Source organism: Poromitra crassiceps (genome assembly GCF_964638095.1).
Source record: "Poromitra crassiceps genome assembly, chromosome: 13".
NCBI classification, from domain to species: Eukaryota; Metazoa; Chordata; class Actinopteri; order Beryciformes; family Melamphaidae; genus Poromitra; species Poromitra crassiceps.
The window spans coordinates 4,283,998-4,305,832 of record NC_139644.1 but is presented as its reverse complement, the minus strand read 5'-3'; the positions used below and the strand labels follow the sequence as shown (position 1 = coordinate 4,305,832).

Here is a 21,835-nt window from a genome sequence, read left to right as displayed (position 1 = left end):
TCAGCTAACACTACACCATCAACTAACACTACTGATAAACTACTGATATCTATCTGTTGCGCTCCTTCACAGGAAGTGGCTAACACCTTGGAGCAGTTTTTGGTAAACAGGAACCATCACCTGAGCGGGTTTCAAGTGGAAAACACTTTCAGTCAACCAAACAGGAAAGTAGATATCATCTCTACCAAATCCATTTGATGTTTCGAGAAAATGGGTTGCGTGGAATCCGACCAGCTAAGTGATGATGAGGGCATATGGAGAAAAAGGAGAAAACTCTGCAGCCTTGACCAAGCCAAACTACACACAGACACGCACACACACACACACACACACACACACACACACACACACACACACACACACACACACACACACACACACACACACACACACACACACACACACACACACACACAGTATGTGTGAGGACTCTCTGTCCTCTCCCCTCTCTCACATTCCCACTGCTCTCCTTCCCCTGCGCCCTCCCACCTCTCCTTCTCTGTTCTCTCCTCCTCTCTGCCCTCTCCTCCCTCTCACACTCCCCCTGCTCTCCCTCCCCTGCACCCTCTCCTTCTCTGTTCTCTCCTCCTCCACATTTCCCATTTCTCCCCACCCTCGCCCTAATCCGGGCCCGTATCCTACTCCCTCCCCTCCCCCAACCCTAGACCCTACCCCTACCCTGGCTCTCCCTCCCCTGCACCCTCATCTCTCCTCCTCTGTTCTCTCCTCCTCCACATTTCCTATTTTCTCCCCACCTCCCCCCTCTCCTCCCTCCTCCCTCTCCCTCCCTCCTCCACTCTCCTGCTTTCTTCAAATGTTCAAATGTTATCTTTATTCTGTATATTCTTGTTACTGTGTGTTAGCTAGAATCAGCTAGACATACTTTCTGTGAAGCCCTCTGAGACATGCTTGTGAATTAGGGCTATATAAATAAACTTGACTTGACTTGACTTGACACACACACACACACACACACACACACACACACACACACACACACACACACACACACACACATCCAGGTAGCCTAATCCCCATTATTCCATTGTGACAAATTTAGCTTAACTGTGTAGCCATCTCCTTAAACTTGAGAATATGAAATTCACACTCAGGAGGTTCGACAAATAAATTCTTCTCCGTATGGCAACCTTTCATTTCTTATTTTGAAAGTTTACCGACTCTTCTACCAGAATAATATTTTATTGTACTTTATTAATCTGCTCACCTAATATATCTATCAGAGGCTAGCCTATGAACCTAGTCAATTAGATCAACTTATACCTCAAATGTGTGCAGGCAACTTTGTGGGGGTGTCGCTACAGGATATATTTGTAGGGGGGTTGTTGTACTAATGGAGGGATGTGGGGTTTCTCTGGGTAGCAGCACATGCAGGAGCTGAGGGAAACGAGGTGGATGAGAAGCTATAAGGCCAGTTTGGATAGAGATGGTGTGGATGTGCAGGATGGAGAAGATAGAGATGGTGTGGATGTGCAGGATGGAGTGTCGCAGCATCATTAGTGTGGCAGGTATCACAGAGGGAGACAATTATACAGCATCCAACCATCTGTCAAAGCTGGCAATGGAGTGAGCATGCCTCGAATAGCCGCTACATATAGATGATATCAAAGTGAGCAGGTTAAGACCAGTGTGGGACAAGTTACTTTCAAAATGTAATATATTACATATTACTAGTTACTTTCATTTAAAAGTAATACGTTACTTTACAATATTACTGTCTGTGTAGAGTAACTCTTTTGCATTACTTTCACTGTAGTAACAGCAGTAGCAGAATGACATCGCCGCACCGGAACCATCCCAAAAACTTATTTCAACCGCCTTGAAGTCAGTGTTACCAATCCAAAATTGTAAATGTTATCCTTTTCCTTTGTTATTGTCATCTGTAGTGGTTATTTGCATAAAAACACACAGTTTGATTAGGAAATGATTTAAATATGTGCTTTGATTAATTTTTTTTTAACTCAATTTGTAACTTGAGTTACTTGACAAAGTAACCTGTATAATATTACTGAAATCCCGTAAGCAATAAGTTATATTACTGAGTTACTGCTAAAAGTAATATATTACATGTAATATGTTACTTTTGTAATGAGTTACCCCCAACAGTGGTTAAGACTGGGACATTGTGGGCGAGCAAGTGGCCTGCTGTTAATGAAAACCTGAGCAATGTGGAGTTCTGTAGGCGACAACAACAACAACAACAACAACAACAACAACAACAACAACAACAACAACAACAACAACAACAACAACAACAACAACAACAACAACAACAACAGACTGGCACTCTGCCAGGGAAAGGAGCTGGGACTGTTGATAGAACTGGGCAAATTAGGAGTTCAAAGCTTTTCCCTTCAAACACTGCTGGGTGCCTCAAATAAAGAGTGCTAGAGAAGTAGTTCACTCCCTAAAACCACAGACCTGTATCAAAAGATATAGGTCACAAAGGCGGTGACGTACTATATACACCAGTGTACACCACTGAGACAGAGATGGGCAGTATTTAAAATACGCATTTCAAATACATTTGTGTATTTTGTCATTTGTATTTGGCTGGACCGAGAAAAATAAGATGTAATTTGTATCAAATTACTTTCAGACCTTTTTTTGTGTGTATTTTAAATACATTCAAGATTCAAGATTCAAGATTTTTATTGTCACTCCATGGTACAAGTATCACGTGTGAAATTATTGTGCTGTGAACTACGTTTACAACATAGTACAGATATATCAGGGCATATGAGTGCAAAAACAACAAGAGACACAACAAGCAATAAGGCAGTATAGTGATAAGACAAGTCAGAGACAGTGGCATATTCACTGCACATAGGTGCACATGTCCTGTGCATACTTTAAATGTGTGTAACCCCATTACCCCCGTGTAACACCATTACATAAAATAATTGTTTTGTATAATGTAATGTACTTTTCTTCTCAAATTGACACATTTTAAACATCGACACAGGTTTAAATTGTGGAATAAAGAAAACAAAATGTGAGATGTCACTTCTACTCCGCCTCTGATTGGCTTACCCTCAGAACAATCTCAGCCACACATCAGAGGCAGTGTGGTGGGGAACTAGTACTGAAGCCTCGTGTTGGTGGAAATTCCCCCAGAGATAAAGTACTAAATGTGATGATTAGATATTGCATGCTAAGGCAAACACTGTCCTATCTGCAAATGAAAGTGTTTACTGCAAACCAGTGTATCATATTAGAGAGACACAGCTAACGCTAATTCAACAAAACAAAACAATAACAACAATAACAAAGGATGGTTTGGTTCTGAGCTTTAACGGGGTCCATGAACCATGAGTGCCCCTGACCCTCTGATTAAAGCTGTGATGAACCCGACACAGTGCCTCATTAGACCAGGCTGATAGTAGGGAGTAGAAGTCTAATACTATAGCCTGAATGATTACAGGCCTGTTGATTTAACTGTTGTCATGAAGGTGTTTGAGCGACTGGAACCAAGACAAATTCCTATCAACTTTTGTTGACATGGCAATAAAATCTTTGAAATCTTGAATCTTGAATCTTGGTCTGTAACCATCTATCCACTGTTGAGATGGGCAGGAAGTACAACAAGCCTAGTGTTGGTGGAAGTTCCCCCAGAGATACTAAATGAGATGATTAGATATTGCATGCTAAGGCAAACACTGTCCTATCTGCAAATGAAACGGTTTACTGCAAACCAGTGTATCATGTTAGAGAGACACAACTCGTATAAAAATACATCTCCGTGCCCAACTCAGCTCTACAAAATGGATAAATGATAGACTGCTGTTTTATTGTTTTATTGAACAGATCTGTGTATATTTCTTGTTTTTAGTATTATTTGTAATTGTCTTGCTGTTGTTTTTTAATTGTAGGACTTTATGTTTGCTCCCCTCTTGGCAGGTCACCCTTGCAAAAGAGACTACACGTCTCAATGGCTTTTTCTCCTGGTTAAATAAAGGATAAATAAATAAATAAAATACATACATGTATACTGCTACAAAGCTGACAGCATAGCAGGTTCCGCTCACCATGAATGCCATACTGCGGCAACTTGAAGTACCATTGTTACATGGTCCTGAAAAGTAAGCTTTTGTGGTGGAATAAATAATGCTGTTGTATTTATATGCGTGCAGCATGTTAAATAAAGACTATGTGACAATTTACTGACATGTTGGATGTGAAGTTGTTTAAAGGAGACCTACTATCATAACATAACTCTCATAACAGATCTCATATCTATGGCTAAACATGGTCAAAGCTCCAAAACGTGAGGTTACTGTAACCTGTAGAAATGCTGCCTGTAACTCAAAAGCCCTCACAGAAGGCAATGAACAGCTGAAGTGAAGGAGAAATCAGTTGTGCTGAAAAACAACTGAAATGGAAGAAGTGTAATGTGTTAGAGGGTACACAAAGGAGAATACTGCCACAGAGGACTAAAGAGATGATTTACCATCTAAAGAAACATTTGAGAAGCTGGAATCAGAGAATTAAGACATTTTTCCTTAAATAAATGGCTCAAAATGATTAATAGATTATCAAAATAGGAAATTAATGTAAAATTTCGCAATGAATCGATGAATTGACTAATCGTTGCAGCTCTTTATCAGTTTTTATAAAGTTTATTTTTATATCTCTTTGAAGATTTTTTTTTTGAGTTTGAGTTTTTTATCCACACATATGCATAAAATAACAACATTGGAACTAATGAATAATGCATAATATGTGAACATGGTCCCCATAGAAGCTATTTAAAGCTTATGGTTGGGGCCATAACAGAAAACAAGGAGGGGATGTGGCCTACATATATTACAGACATAGAATAGAATACCTTTATTGTCATTGCAACTTGTACAACGAAATTCATTTTGTGCAGTACCAAGCTACGTAGGAGGAAGAAAAAAAGAAAAAAAAGTAACTAAGTCTAAAATAAATGTATCCTACATAATACCACATGCAATGGATAAAAAGACAAGATAATAGAATAAAATAAGTATTAAGAAGGGGCAGCATTCGTATCATGTGCGTCATAACATAGGACATTAAAGTGCAGCATACGTATCATGTGCGTCTTACTAAATGACATAAAGTGCGATGTGTAAACAATAGATTCATACTACAGATAAGAGATCCCAGATCAATTTGTGGACAAAACAATTATTACTTGGGCTTACACATTCAAGTAGAAATATAATTATGGAGTTATTTGAGGTTGCGGTTCAAGGTGAGTATAAACATTTCAAATACAAATATGAATATGGGCTCCACATTTGTTACTTGGCATTGGGATTCAAGATGAAAGTATGTTACGAAAACAGGTAAGAGCATAGCAGTTGTTTCCTGAGGTTGTGTTTAAATGTGTAGATGGAGCGTGAGGTTTTCAAACTTTCATCGAGCTCGTTCCAGATCTGCGGTCCCCGCCACACCACACTCATGCTAGTGCATTTTAGCCTCCGCTTTTTCCCCGTGATAAGATGTGTGTTTCTGGTGTGGTGGGTGGTGATGGATGATGAAGATGGTGTGCTTATGGCCTTCAATCAGATAGTACAGAAATATGAGGTAGGGTGAATGGAGGTATTATGGGACATAGCGTATTATGGGACACTTAAGCTATAGAGGCTATATTTTCTTGCCTGATAAGTGAAAATAAAAACTTTTTTTTCTGAGCCCTACCTGTGAAACTACACAATCAAAATCGCATGCCCTCATTGGTGTGACATCACATATGTGCGCGGGGCAAGCTTCAAACAGGAGGTTGACCCTGCAGGGCATGAGGTGAGGAAAATGACATAAGCTTTAGCTAGTTTTCATCATAAGGTCATAAAATTCTCATAGCTAATATATTGCACAAACTTTTGATGGAACATGAATATGATGCATGTTTGCAACCAAAAACAAAACAAAAACAAAACAAAACAAAGTTTTATTTTTGGAATTAGGTTGTTTTCATTTTGTCCCATAATACGAAACACGGTTTCGTATTATGGGACAGTATGTTTTCATATTATGGGACAGTGCTAAAAGGCTTTGCTAATGAACAAAATTATCAACCTTGCAATAGAGAACCATTGTTTATTCTCTAGAATAGATTAGTGGTTATCAACAAATAGGCAGGCAAACAAAACTGACCACTTCAATTGGTTAATATTAATAGACTCAACGGAATCATCCTAACCCTAACCCCAACCCTCAACTTAATCATCCCAGCCTGACCTTCAACTTAATCATCCTAACATTAACCCCAACCCTCAACTTAATCATCCTAACCCTAACCCCAACCCTCAACTTAACCATCCCAACCCAACCCCTCAACTTAATCATTCTAACCCTAACCCTCAACTTAACCATCCCAACCCAACCCCTCAACTTAATCATCCTAACCCTAACCCCACCCCTCAACTTAATCATCCTACAGTATATCTAACCCCAACCCTCAACTTAATCATCCTAACCCTAACCCTCAACTTAATCATCCTAAACCTAACCTACTGTTAACTCAACAACTAAGGGGGTTGTTGTGACAGTGAGGGCAAGCCGATTGTTGTTTGAATTGTTTACAGAGTTTTAAACATTAAATAAAACAGTTTAAATGAACATGGAGTCTTAATTTATAAAGATTAATAGGAAAAGTAAGATGTGCATGTCAGATTATATCAAAGTAGGAATTAAATTGTGCAGTAAATGCTTACACTAGCCTAAATCCATCATAAGGCATCTGTCCCATAATACGAAACATTGTGTCCCATAATACGAAACATTACAGAAAAAAGGGATTTTGGGTCAGTTCACACAAAAGAGGATGCCACGCCTCCTTGGAATATAATGTAACCTTCATTCCACCTCAGAAGGTTAGGTAACATCTTGACTATTACAGAAATGTATCATGTGTTGGGCTATTTTTTTTAATTGATGGCAAGAAAGCTTCCACAAGGCGAAAAGTCAAAAAGTGTCCCATAATACCTCCATTCACCCTATCTAAACATGATCTTTTTAATTTATTTCAGATAAGAGACTATATTGAGAAAAACACAACCCTGTTAACTGATCTTAATGTCTCTGATATTGAAAGGCGGGTGTTTTCTACAGTAGGAGATACATCAATTAGCGCCTTATACTATATTAAGCAGTTACTGCTTTACAAGAACTAAGACTGAGCTGGGAGAGAGAACTGGGCATAGAGATCACAAAAGACATGTGGGAGGATATTTGGGTCAATAGGAAAAATAGATCTATCTGTAACTGAACCAGGGCATTGCAATTGAACATTCTACACAGAGTGCACTTATCACCTAACCTTGCTTGCAAGATGGATAACCTCGCGAGATCAAAAGAGATTCTCTCGACCTAATAGTGAAACGTAATGTGAAGCTAAACCGTCCATCTGGCAGCGTCAGGTTACTCATCACCTGGTCACCTCTCCAAATTTAAGTCCACGGCCTCCCCAATGTGCCCAAAATCTCTGGTCCTGCCCCAAATTACAAAAATATTGAGAATCTATCCTGCATGAAATTCAGACTATATTAGGTATTGAACATTGTCATTTCACCTCAGTCTTTCTAGTGTGCACATTATGAATGTATAGAAAACTCTTTAATGTCCTGACCTGACATACTGTGCAAGAAACAATATATGACTCCAGTGGATTTCTGATAAGGCTCCACAATCTGTGTTGGAATAGGATCATAATGGAACATAAGCTGCTAGACCTCCTAGCCTGTCTTCACTTCAAGAGAGCTCACTTCACTTCCACAACATGTGGGAGGAGCCATTTCTTCAATATACAAATGTGAGTGTATCTGCCATCCTATTTAGAGCCTTTGTCTAAAATATGTATGCTGTGTGTGTGTGTGTGTGTGTGTGTGTGTGTGTGTGTGTGTGTATGTGTGTGTGTGTGTGTGTGTGTGTATGTGTGCACGTGCGCGTGTGCGTGTGTGTGTGTGTGTGTGTGTATGTGTGCACGTGCGCGTGTGCGTGTGTGTGTGTGTGTGTGTGTGTGTGTGTGTGTGTGTGATAATGTAACAATTGACCTGTTTAAGAAAGAAAGTAGCTGAGCCTTTTTTGTTGTTGTTGTTGTTGTTGTATGTGTCATTTTGTTTCGTTGGGTTGCTCTTCTGCTTTGCTTTATTGGTCTATATGTCTGCAACCACATGTTTGTTTATAACTAAAGCTAATAAACATTTTTCAAAAGAAGAAAATGTATTTTTATTTTATGTATTTTCAAAATATGTATTTGTATTTCAAATACATTTTTCAGACCAGTATTTACAATACAAAATGTACAATACAATATAAAAAAAATGTTGAGCAAGTATTTGTAATTTTGTATCAAAATACTTTTTGATGTATTTTCGCCCATCAACCAAACCAAACCAAACCAAACCAAACCAAACCAAACCAAACCAGTGTGAGGCAGCAATGCACTAACCCGTGCCTACTCTGCCAGAAACAAAGAAGAAGAAGAAGAAAAGGAACGTTCAAGGCTTGTTTCCGCAGGGGTCTATTTTTATGAAACACCGTCGTCTTGTGATTCACCGAAGTTGTGACACGACCGACAGAAGATGGAAACAAAATACAGTAGCTTGGGTTGCCAGCTATAAACCAGGGACTTTATTATTGGTTTATTTTTATTAATTTAATTCGTTTATTATTAGTTATTTGTCATGTATACTCGTTGGTAAATGAGTAATGTAATGGAGCAAACAGACAGCGTCAACGCAGATCCTGTTCAGAGTATTGAGGGTGAGTCCGTCTGTCAGCAAGCGGTCTGTTTTGAACCTTTTGAGTAGTAAAGCAGGTATAACCAATACCATTAACGTGCCTGTTTATACAGCAGCCGTTTTGTGTCTAAAGGGGGGGGGGGGGGGAAGTAAACACAACCAAAACATGAATGAGAGTTCCTAACTTCTAATCTAGTTTGTGTTCCAGTGCTGGGGTCGATGTTTTGGTTGCACCTGCCTTTTGAGACAAAATGGTTGCTGTGAAAAAGGCCTAACAATGTTACTGGTTACACCTGCTTTACTTCCTGCTTTAATGTTAGTGGTTACTGGTTACACCTGCTTTACTTCCTGCTTTAATGTTAGTGCTTACTGGTTACACCTGCTTTACTTCCTGCTTTTACCACCTCAAAACGGTTGCTGTGAAATGGGCCCATTAACGTTATTGACAGATGATCAAGTGCCGGAGTTTGCTCAAACTGCTCCTCATTTATTCATCATCATAGGTCGTTGCTCACGATGGCGCAACTGGACTGGATTCTGGTGAGTCTCTTTTTGACTTTCTTCCAAAAACGTCAAAATCTAAACATGAAGAAATGAGCTATTCATGTCAAAAGAACATACAAATATATAATGTAACAACAATGCCTCTTATTTATTTACGAAGCCCTGATTGGACAGCTTCCTTTGTATTTGTCTTCACTTCTTACGCACACTAACACTCACGGTCTCACATTAGACTGTCTATCCCGCGTGTGAAAGACTGCATGTTCTTTTCTTTCCCTGACAGATGGAACAAACAGGCTCCAGGACACTTTCAGTGATGTGATCTCACTATCACTTGTCTTGCACGCGGCGAGCAAACACATGCAGTCACACGGAGTCACTATCACTTGTCTTGCACGCGGCGAGCAAACACATGCAGTCACACGGAGTCACTATCACTTGTCTTGCACGCGGCGAGCAAACACATGCAGTCACACGGAGTCACTATCACTTGTCTTGCACGCGGCGAGCAAACACATGCAGTCACACAGAGTCAGTGATCAACGCAAATCCAGCGCACCTGGGAAGCAAAACATGTCATGAAATACTCAAACTCCCAAGATTCCTGTCGGCACCATTGAGATACATATGAAAAGTTGGAGCAACTGACCTCTCTGGAGTCATTTAGATTAGATTAGATTAGATTCTTTAATGAGCACACAGCCAGGCGGGTGGAATTTGTTTTCAGTACAGTTCATATGTAAGCAATGGTCCAACATTAAACATCATAATACATACATAAAACACAATAACAGTACACAATACAGTCATAGCAGCAGTGATATGGGGGTTGTTACAGAGAGTTCAGTGTCCTTATAGCAGTGGGGAAGAAACTGTTTTTAAAACGGGTTGTCTTGGTGGGCAGAGACCTGTAGCGCCTCCCGGAGGGCAACAGCTGGAAGATGTGGTGTGCTGGGTGAGTGGGGTCAGAAATTATTTTTTTAGCTCTATTTATTGTCCTTTGGCGGTGGAGTGATTCAAGTGACGGAAGGGGGGCGTGGATTATTTTGGAGGATTTATTGATGATTCTCTGTAGTTTGTTTTTGGATTGAGTGTCCAGACTGCTGTACCAAACTGTTATGGAGAAGGTGAGGATGCTTTGTATGATGGCCAGGTAGAAGCGGAGCAGGAGATGTTTTTTTATTCTGAATTCTTTGAGCTGACGGAGGAAGAAGAGTCTCTGATTGGCTTTTTTGTAGATGTGATCTGTGTTGGTTTTCCATTTGAGGTTATTACTTATGTGAATGCCAAGAAATTTGAATGAGTCCGTGGTGCTTATTGGTTTGTCGGAGATGAGTATGGGGGTTTTGGGGTGTGGCTGGAGCATGGAATTTAGAATACTCTTGACGGTACCTAAAACGTGTTATCATCTGTTTGTTGGAGAGGTCTGACCGTGCACTTGGGGCCTGGAGCATATCAGACCTCGCGGGGTGGGGGAGGGGGGCGGCTTCTGAGCTCCTCACTGTACATACGTTTGGAGAACCAATCGTCTCCTCTTAGGAATGAGCTTGGCCCGTTGTCTCTAGCTTGCATTGTCTCAGGCAGCCAATCACGGCATGTTGGAGGTTCCGCCGCCGAGCCCGCTCATGACGTGGATGGTCTTGTCTATGAGCAACTCCTGTGGTCTCGTCGTCTTGGCCTGGACATCGGCCTGGGGTATCACCTGGACATCGGCCTGGGGTATCACCTGGACATCGGCCTGGGGTATCACCTGGACATCGGCCTGGGGTATCACCTGGACATCGGCCTGGGGTATCACCCCGGGGAGAGCTGTAAAGCTCGTCTGTAGAATCATCACTCCATGTTGGACTTGGTGTTCGTGCCATCGAACTGGTTCTCCTCGACAGAGATTGCTGGGACGCGTATCTCGTTGATAGAGAGTCCATAGAACCGTGAACGTGAGTCGAACTTGTCGAGTGCTTCCTTTAATAGTGGCCAATGATGTCAGGTCTGATGTCATAGTGCTGTCTGGATGGTTATGAAATCAATGGTCATCACAAATGTCACATGATGTCATCGTCCCATTGTGATGTCATCGGTGATGATGTCATCGTTTGCTGCTGCGGTTTCCATTGGTGATGATGTCTTCACTTCTCTCACTTCACTCACTTCCTTGAACATTTAATTTACTTTTCTTCTTCTGCCAATTTATAATTAGCTATATTCATTCAGAAAAGCCAGTTTTTCCAATTTAGTTTCTTTATTTAGAATTTTTAATTATTCATCTAATCAGTTCCAAGAAGCATTGAGCAGGTCTTAGGAAGTCTTAAATGGCTCTTTCTGATCCCCCGATATCCATTTAGTGATCAGTTAATAATAATAATAATAATAATAATAATAATAATAGATTTAGTGATCAGTTACTCAGTCTCTCCCTCTTGACCTCTTGACCTCTTCAGGCTCCTGGGGTTGTGCAACAACTTTGCTTATGTGGTCATGCTGAGTGCCGCACACGACATCCTGACGAAACAAGACGCCCAAAACTCCACAGCACCTGTAAGAAAGCATGTTTGTATGAGCAGCACCTGTAAGAAAGCATGTTTGTATGAGCAGCACCTGTAAGAAAGCATGTTTGTATGAGCAGCACCTGTAAGAAAGCATGTTTGTATGAGCAGCACCTGTAAGAAAGCATGTTTGTATGAGCAGCACCTGTAAGAAAGCATGTTTGTATGAGCAGCACCTGTAAGAAAGCATGTTTGTATGAGCAGCACCTGTAAGAAAGCATGTTTGTATGAGCAGCACCTGTAAGAAAGCATGTTTGTATGAGCAGCACCTGTAAGAAAGCATGTTTGTATGAGCAGCACCTGTAAGAAAGCATGTTTGTATGAGCAGCACCTGTAAGAAAGCACGTTTGTATGAGCAGCACCTGTAAGAAAGCATGTTTGTATGAGCAGCACCTGTAAGAAAGCATGTTTGTATGAGCAGCACCTGTAAGAAAGCATGTTTGTATGAGCAGCACCTGTAAGAAAGCATGTTTGTATGAGCAGCACCTGTAAGAAAGCATGTTTGTATGAGCAGCACCTGTAAGAAAGCATGTTTGTATGAGCAGCACCTGTAAGAAAGCATGTTTGTATGAGCAGCACCTGTAAGAAAGCATGTTTGTATGAGCAGCACCTGTAAGAAAGCATGTTTGTATGAGCAGCGCCTGTAAGAAAGCATGTTTGTATGAGCAGCACGTTTGTATGAGCAGCACCTGTAAGAAAGCATGTTTGTATGAGCAGCACCTGTAAGAAAGCATGTTTGTATGAGCAGCACCTGTAAGAAAGCACGTTTGTATGAGCAGCACCTGTAAGAAAGCACGTTTGTATGAGCAGTTTGCACTCATTCCAAAGGTTTTGAAAACTGTATCAAGTCTTTCAAAGCAAAACAACCAGCGTTCACTGATCAGCTGTTTTTGTTGCAGACTCCAGCCACAGTCGCCTTGGACTTCAAAGGGGCAAACAGTAGCAACAGTAGCCACTATGACTGCAACCCTGTCTCTGCTGCGGTAAGTGCAGATTCATCAGACCACACAGTGAAATGTTATACGGTCTCTCCTGATTCTAAATGTATTTGAATGACTTTGTTTGACCAAGTAAAACAAATCTTTTTTTTTTATCCACCTTATTTTTGGCGGCCATTTTTGCCTGATCTGCCTGATGGGTGCTTCTTCCGGTGTGATCCTCCCAGCCTTGTTGCTGATGCTGACAGCTTGACACCCATCTGGGCGAACGGAGCAAATCACTAATCAGGTCCAGCTTGGCAAAAATCTCGTCGATAAATATCCCTTTAAGAGCGCAGTGCATTCATGGGTAATCGCCTGCTGTTGCTAATATTAGCCGCAAGTAAGTTATGTTAGCGTTAGTTTGTTGTTTATAACGTGGCTCATAACGTTTTATATCGCGGATGCGTTATTTCGAATCCCACATAGGTTACGCCAAACCCCACATAGGTTACGCTAAAACACACATAGGTTACGCCTCGAATCCCACATAGGTTACGCTAAAACCACCACCGCAAAGCGTGTGGGTTTCAGGACGAAACAGTCTCGAGCCACTATCGTCATCTTTAGAGCACAATATTCCTGGAATGCAAGTTTAACTAAACAGTTACATGTCCTCTGCATTCTACATAAAATTAAGATATTACGGGTTGTTTTATTTGGTATGTTACATACTTATTGGCCAAGTTATGTTCAATTCAGCCAGGGTACAAGGGACTGAGTGTAGGTGGCCATCTTTTCAAATCAAGTAGAATACCATTTAGGAAATGGCAAGCTGCAACAATAAGTCACGTTAAACCGGACCTTGTATGCACAATTATTTTTTACAGTGGGGCATTCAAAAATAAGGTGGATAAGCATTTTACGAAATGTCCATGGAGAAAAGCATGGCGGATGAAATGCCTTGGTTCGTTTGCCTAAACCAGAAGGGTGCGTGACTTTGGCTCTCTAAGGTTGCTCGGTTAGGGGATTTGTAAAAAATGAGATAAGAAATGTTTGCTGGGATGAATATCATCTTACTGTAGCAAGAAAATGTTTCAGCGATCATCTAAAACCTCCATCTAAACATCAGGTTTTGGTGTCAGTCCCTCAGAGTCAGAGTATAGACTCAGACTGTATATAATAGAGCCGCCACATTGAGGACAACATTGGAAATACGTTTTGGAAAGTTTGTGTTATCCTCGATAAGTTTAATGAACTAGAAATCTTGCATGCTACGTGCGCTCGCCTCGACTCCTAGGCTCGCTCACGGGCGGGCCCGCCAGCTCGGCCTGCTGCGCGGCCTCACCCGCCCTGCAGCTTGCCTGCTGCGCGGGCTCGCATATGGCTCGGCTGCTGTATGGCCTCCCCTTCTCCATTGGCATGCGCGGCGCACATTTGCCAACTTCGTATCACTGATGACATCACTCACTGATGACAGCACAATTGCTCGAGCGACCATCACTGATCACATCATGGAGTGGTCGAGTGACATCACTCAGCGCACAATTGCTCAACTAGGCATCAGTGATGATGTCAGTGAGTGATCAGTAGTGAGAGAAAAGTAGATGATGATGATGCATGACTGATGCATTGTTTTTGATGATCAAAATAAAGTAAACTATTTTAACTAAACTAAACATTTTGCACCAAGAGATGCAGGAAAGACAAGACATGGTAGAGATGCACCAATCATACAGGGAAGACATGGTAGAGGCAGAGACCAGACATGGTGCATTTTGTGCTATAATTTATACACCCACACGCTCATCTTTGAATGGTCACTTCACTTCTCTGTGGGTTGGTTGTCCAAAGGCATTCCTGGACGCAATAGTTCTAATCCATACTTAGTATTTACTTTGCATGCTGATATACAGTATTACTTATTCCCTGGATATTTCTGTTGGATCTCTGCTCCTATTAGCTAGCTTATTGCTCTACTGTGAAAATGTGACTTTGAATTTGATTCACTTACAGGCCACCGTAGCTCAAGGGGACAGGACAGCATTGCATTGTGGTATATGGGAGAAATGTTGGTACATTCTCTGTTTACTAGAAATTGCAGTGCATTGTGGGTATTTTACAGTGAACTATACAGTGAATCAAATTAACAGTTGAGAATTCCGACACGAGTACAAAATGGCCAACACACTATATAATCCACTATTTCTGTAATAGGGAGCGGTCTATTGTTAATTGTTATTGTTAATCTAAACACTTGGATGACTTGACGCGTGGTTTTCCATTCTGCTCCTCTCCACCAGGCTGTGCTGTTGGCTGACATTCTCCCCACCCTCGTCATCAAGCTGTTTGCTCCCTTCTACATCCACAAGTTGCCCTATGGGTAAGATCACTTTGAACCCTGTTCTTAAACACGTGTCCATTCACAAAAGCTACAACCTCATGTGCACATTTCAGAAATGCAGGATGGCAGGAAGCAGGGGCAGCCCACCCTACTCTGCCTCTGCCACCCTGCATTTCAAAATCACATGAACACAAACACACACCTTCACATGAACACAAACACACACCTTCACATGAACACAAACACACAGCTTCACATGAACACAAACACACACCTTCACATGAACACAAACACACACCTTCACATGAACACAAACACACAGCTTCACATGAACACAAACACACAGCTTCACATGAACACAAACACACACCTTCACATGAACACAAACACACACCTTCACATGAACACAAACACACACCTTCACTAGGGATGGGAATCGAGAACCGGTTCTTGTTGAGAACCGGGTCCCAGTGGATCGATTCCTTGGAATCGTTAGCCAACGTCCTGAACGATTCCACTATCGATTCCATGCGCGATGACGTCACACGCTGCGACACGCACGCAACGCAGCCTTGTTTTGTTTCCAGCCACCATGGCTCTAGGCAGAAGCAAAACGATGACCACAGTGCCACTTGCAATGCTTGCAAAACCTCTATTTTGTCAAAGGGGGGAAATACTAGCAATATGCAGAAACATTTGTCCACACAGCATGCAATAATTTTGGAGGAATGTCACGTTTTTGATGTGCTACGGAGTGACGATAACGCGGCTAACAGCAGCGCGGCTAACGTTAGCGCGTCATCTGTTAATATGGAGAGTAAACTCCTCCAGACCCTGTCTATTGTGTAAACCAGATTTCACCAATACTCCATTTCCATCCATTTAATTGAGAGGATGATGACGTTCAGAGTCAGACTGGTTCAGGGGCTGGTAGTCGCTTTGGGTCAGAGGCTGCAGCGAGTACTTCTTGTGCAGCTCTAGGCTAGAGCATCTAGCCCCTCCATTCACCCAGGCAGGGAAGAGTAAAATGACCGAGGCGAAGGTAAACGAATGTCCCCGAGCAGTGACTAAGTTTGTCTGACATGCCAGCTAAAGTAAAATGTCCAAAGTTGCATGTTGTCATTCTAACCACTAGTTCTGTTTCATTCATTCCCACTATATATTTTCTATAGGGAGATGACAAAGATGCTCAACCCAAAATACAAACCCCCAAACAGAGCCAGTTTAACAGACACACTGATCCCTGCTTGGTATGGGATTGAAAAGAGCAATCTGATCTCAGAGCTGAATAATAATACATAATTATAATAATAATAATCTAAAAGAAAATGAATGTTAATAAACCCGTTTGTACTCTTTTTTTTTTTCCCCTTGCCCAATGAGAATCGATAAGAGAATCGATAAGGAATCGGATCGATAAGCAGAATCGAAAATGGAATCGGAATCGCTAAAATCTTATCAATTCCCATCCCTAACCTTCACATGAACACAAACACACACCTTCACATGAACACAAACACACAGCTTCACATGAACACAAACACACACCTTCACATGAACACAAACACACACCTTCACATGAACACAAACACACACCTTCACATGAACACAAACACACAGCTTCACACATGAACACAAACACACACCTTCACACACTTGGCCTCCTTATAGAGAGCCGCAGGGATGACGTATTTTTGTAGTCAGAACGCGGAAGTCCCGGACTTCCTGGTTCTTCACTGTTTCTGTCTATGGGATTTTTGAATGGGTTTTTGCAGCGATGCTTCAAATAAGGTCTCTGGGCAAGGCAAGCTTAATCAAACGCGAACCAGAGTTCAGTCGGATAATCTTCACACATGAGGACCACTTTCATGAGTTTTGTAGCGTAAATGCGAGCCCTAGAAGTAAAAAGCTCGAGCTAAGCTAATCCAGAACTACACACAGTGTCGCATAGGCTTCCACGTCACTTCAGCGCTCAACCTGGACTGTTGTTGATGTGTGCACTGATTACCCCGGGCTGAACCAGGTGAGGGAAAGAGAATTTCCGTGTTCGTCCTTTGAAGTGGTGACGTTATTGACGTATATATCCCCATCGACTCAACAGTGTAGTCTCATTTAGCCGTTTGCTAGCTAGCTTCAAAACTCATAAAGGTGGTCCTCATGTGTGAAGATGACATTACTAAACACTGGTTCGCGTTTGATTAAGCCAGCGTTGCCCAGAGAGATTATTAGAAGCATCGCGCCAAAAACCCATTCAAAACTCCCATAGGCGAAAACAGTGAAGAACCAGGACTGTTAGCATAGATGATTTCCGGACTCGTTCCTGCGGCTCTCTATTAGCTACTCTAAAGCTGTGGGACATTTTGAGCATGATAAGCCCACGTGCCCGACATACAGCCAATCACAATGCGTGAAGCCGTGATGTCATCTGTAGTCGCAGGACCCGCAAGCTGATCTTGTAGGCGAGATAGGAGTGTGCCTTCTGTAGTATACAGTCTACATACAGTCTGTATCTAGACTGTATACACCTACAATGCTATATAGTGTTTTGCAGAATGAGACATTTGGTCAGTTGATCTTGACTGTTGCAGGACTGACCTGTCTAATGGCTGTTTTCACTTCTAGTTTCCGAGTGTTGTTTTGCGTCAGCATGGCCCTAGCAAGTTTTCTCCTGGTGTCCTTCTCCGCAACCGTATGGATGAGCATTCTGGGTAATTAACACACACTATTCACCTTATGTTCAGACCTTACAGTGGACCAAATTCTTCCAGGTCCTTTTAACACTTCCGGCGGTCACGGCGCAAAATAAAAGAGTTGTTTTTGGAGCGGACAGTGAAGAGGTAAAATAAATAACGTAGCCTACTACTTTGAGCCGGTATACAGCAAGCAAGCGAGTATCCACTGTTAGCCAGGTCAGATAACGTTATCGTCGACAATGACGAGCACTTTCTTGTAAAACATACCTGGACTCCAACAAAGAAAGCTTCAGATAGTTGTCTCTCCTCCGAGGCAGCGCGAGCCACTAACGTCAATAAGACCCGCAGACGTTAACGTAATTCCCTGGAATGCGAGACTTAACGAGCCAGTTACATGGCGTTGCATTCTTAGACATTGCCATTTGCTTTTATTTGGTATGTTACATACAATTGGCTAAATTATTAGTTAATTCAGAGTTAGATGATATTGGAGCAGCGCAGCCATTTTTTATTTTATTTTATTATTATTTTTAGCCGGAAGTTTTGATACGGCCACACAACCAGGTCAAATGGGCGTGGCTACATAAGGTGAATAGTCATCTCATACATATTTGTTTTGTTTTGCATGTCATATTTGAGTGCTTATTCAACAATAAGTCATGTCTTTAATTGGTATTGGGAATGGCCTGGTTGAAAATGTTGACAATGGATTTGATGGAGCTGAGATGCAGCATCATCATCGTCGCCAAAGTGGCATCTGTCTGTCTGTGATTTTGGTCCCACATTGTGAGATTTGTGATGATTTTGGTCATATCAGTAATGATGTCGCTGATAATATCACAATGTCTATGACATCATCAGTGATGTCATTCGAGCATTCGATGATGTCATCAGTGATGGTCACTCGAGCAATTGTGATGTCACAGTGCCTATGACATCATCAGTCAATGTGCGGACTCTACTTTTCTCTCACTATTGATCACTCACTGATGTCATCAGTGATATGAAGTCAGGGCAAGGCCGAGCCTGTGTAACGGGTGAGCTGCAGGGCGGGCAATAGCAAGGAATTGAGCGTGTGTAGTTATAAATACAGGGTTCGTACGGTCATGAAAAACCTGGAAAAGTCAAGGAAATTGAAAATACAATTTCCACATCCTGGAAAAGTTATGGAAAAAAAATATTTTTGGGAAAGTTTTGGAAATTTAGCTAAAGCCACAATCCGAGCATAGCATAAATTGGCACGGCACCTAACGTAAGTCTGGCTGGTCTGGCTCAATCCATTTACAAATTTTACAGGCACGCCCACTAGCCTACATCTGAGTGGGGGGAGGGCTCGTTACAGAGGTAGGAGGGCTCGTTGCAGAGAGGGGAGGGCTCGTTACAGAGGGGGGAGGGCTCGTTGCAGAGAGGGCAGGGCTCGTTACAGAGAGGGGAGGGCTCGTTACAGAGGGGGGAGGGCTCGTTACAGGGGGGAGGGCTCGTTACAGAGGGGGGCGGGCTTGTTACAGAGGGGGGAGGGCTCGTTACAGAGGGGGCGGGCTCGTTACAGAGGGGGCCGGGCTCGTTACAGAGCCGAGTTGTTACGTTTATGATGGAAAGTGAAGGGAAATGTTTTCTAATACATCTTTTCTGTGACATGGTTAGATTTAGAAGCTCCCCGGGATTCGAGGGGTGGGTAGGGGGAGTGGCAAGGGGGGAGGGGGGGGGGGGGTTGGGGGTAAAGGTTCAAAGAAGGGTGGGGCTGGGGGAAAGGGGTTGTAGGTGGGCTTCAAGGTATTTGCGCTTGTTATCTCCTACATGGACATGTTTCAGGTGCTTCACCTCATCTGACAGCCTCTCTCCTGCTGTGCTTCCAGGTGTGATCTTTGCCAGTATGAGCGCTGGACTTGGAGAACTGTCCTTCCTCTCTCTCACAGTCTTCTTCAGCAGGTAAAGACTTATTCATATGTATTATTCTGTCCATTTTCCAACATTTGTTAAACTTCTTTTCTCCCTCAAAGGCTCAGAAATGTAACTTTCTTCTTCATTAAACATTCTACTTAACTTGTGATTAAATTGTTGGTTGCATTATGTGTTTTTATAGCCTCCTTCAATGCTCGACCTGTTCCTCCTCAAACCACTTTCAATTGTCTTCCCTCTCTCCCTCCCCCCCCTCTCCCTCAGGGATGTGCTGGGGGGCTGGGGTTCGGGTACCGGGGGTGCTGGTGTTGCTGGAGCCCTGCTCTACTCGGCTCTGACCCAGGCCGGCCTGTCGGCCCAGATGACCCTGCTGATGATGCTGCTTGTCCCCTGTGCCATGCTGATCAGGTCTGTAGAAACTCTTCATGCTGATCAGGTCTGTAGAAACTCTTCATGCTGATCAGGTCTGTAGAAACTCTTCACCAGTCATTCTCCATCCTCAAATACACCTTTTCACTCAGACATCTTTATAGAAACTAGTGCAGTGCCCATTCCCCCCCCCCCCCCCCGCATCACCCCGTGGTCACATGACCAAATGATGATGTGATGGTATGAATTTGAAAACTGTATGGGTGCACCTGCACATAGCCTACAACATTCCTTCATGTGCATATAGGCCTTTGAAGAATATTGTTCTCATAATTTTATGTAGGTTAAATAAGGCTTGCAGGCACGTAGTGACACAGTAAGAACCAGCTATAGCCTATTTCACCTGTATCATTCTGATTGACATTAAATGGATTAAATTAGGGGTGCACCGATCGATCGGCAAGCAATCTGTATAGGCCGATTTTGACCTCAAATATGTGATTTTTTTTTTTTTTATATATAAAAAGCCCTATCACTAATCAGGCTTTCCAACGATATAAAATACAATGCCAATTGGTATTATTAAAGGGGAGAAATAATCGACCTAAAATAACGTTTCCAAACTTTTTTTGAGGAGTTTATATATCGGTGATCGGTGATCGGTAATCGGTCGATGATCGGTTGGGCAGATATTTCCCATAGGCAATCGGTGATCGGTGGCAAAAAACGTGATCGGTGCACCCCTAGATTAAATGCATGATGAAAATAGGATATCATTTTGGCATCTGGTCTGAAAACCAGGAACCAGGACATGTTTGTCATGTGTGAAAAGGCCCTAACTTTCTGACTTTAGATGTGAACACAGTGTGTGTGCACTGCACTATCTTATCAAACCAGCCCTCTTATTTAGCAAGTGAATTTGTGATATCATGTTTGACGACCCAAACAGAGAGATGGGACTATTTGTATTTGTCACAACAGTTGAGCAATTCATTAAAAAAATATACTCTTATTACTTGATGAATAGCTTAAATGACTGTTGTATAAAAGCAATATGACGCTGGAGGTTTTGCTGTTACTGTCTATCATCTCTCATATCTCACAGCAGACAACACAACATCACTCCCTCTCCTGTCATATTGCTCTCATTGAAATGTTGCTGCTCACATTTGCTCTTTTTGTCTTTTGTTTTCCTCCCGCCACCAACAAAATGCTTCTTCCCTCCTTACCTAAACCACCAACACCTCTCCTGTCTCTTCCACCCCTCCTTACCTAAACCACCAACACCTCCCCTGTCTCTTCCACCCCTCCTTACCTAAACCACCAACACCTCCCCTGTCTCTTCCACCCCTCCTTACCTAAACCACCAACACCTCTCCTGTCTCTTCCACCCCTCCTTACCTAAACCACCAACACCTCCCCTGTCTCTTCCACCCCTCCTTACCTAAACCACCAACACCTCCCCTGTCTCTTCCACCCCTCCTTACCTAAACCACCAACACCTCCCCTGTCTCTTCCACCCCTCCTTACCTAAACCACCAACACCTCTCCTGTCTCTTCCACCCCTCCTTACCTAAACCACCAACACCTCTCCTGTCTCTTCCACTCCTCCTTACCTAAACCACCAACACCTCTCCTGTCTCTTCCACTCCTCCTTACCTAAACCACCAACACCTCTCCTGTCTCTTCCACTCCTCCTTACCTAAACCACCAACACCTCTCCTGTCTCTTCCACTCCTCCTTACCTAAACCACCAACACCTCTCCTGTCTCTTCCACTCCTCCTTACCTAAACCACCAACACCTCTCCTGTCTCTTCCACTCCTCCTTACCTA

The 21,835-nt window shown here is 42.5% G+C and overlaps 1 protein-coding gene across 2 annotated transcripts in view; it reads left to right on the top strand.

Moving 5' to 3' along the window:
• The first annotated feature begins 8,553 nt into the window (after positions 1-8,553).
• cln3 (CLN3 lysosomal/endosomal transmembrane protein, battenin) overlaps positions 8,554-21,835 on the top strand; it is a 33,419-nt gene continuing 20,137 nt past the window's right edge. For both annotated transcript variants that reach the window (XM_083648500.1, XM_083648499.1), the window contains exons 1-8: positions 8,554-8,754; positions 9,236-9,272; positions 11,675-11,771; positions 12,679-12,762; positions 15,000-15,079; positions 17,663-17,748; positions 19,590-19,662; positions 19,897-20,040. In XM_083648500.1, the coding sequence (XP_083504626.1) occupies positions 8,694-8,754; positions 9,236-9,272; positions 11,675-11,771; positions 12,679-12,762; positions 15,000-15,079; positions 17,663-17,748; positions 19,590-19,662; positions 19,897-20,040 (662 nt within the window). In that variant the 5' untranslated portion in view covers positions 8,554-8,693. The remainder of the gene's footprint in view (positions 8,755-9,235; positions 9,273-11,674; positions 11,772-12,678; positions 12,763-14,999; positions 15,080-17,662; positions 17,749-19,589; positions 19,663-19,896; positions 20,041-21,835) is intronic.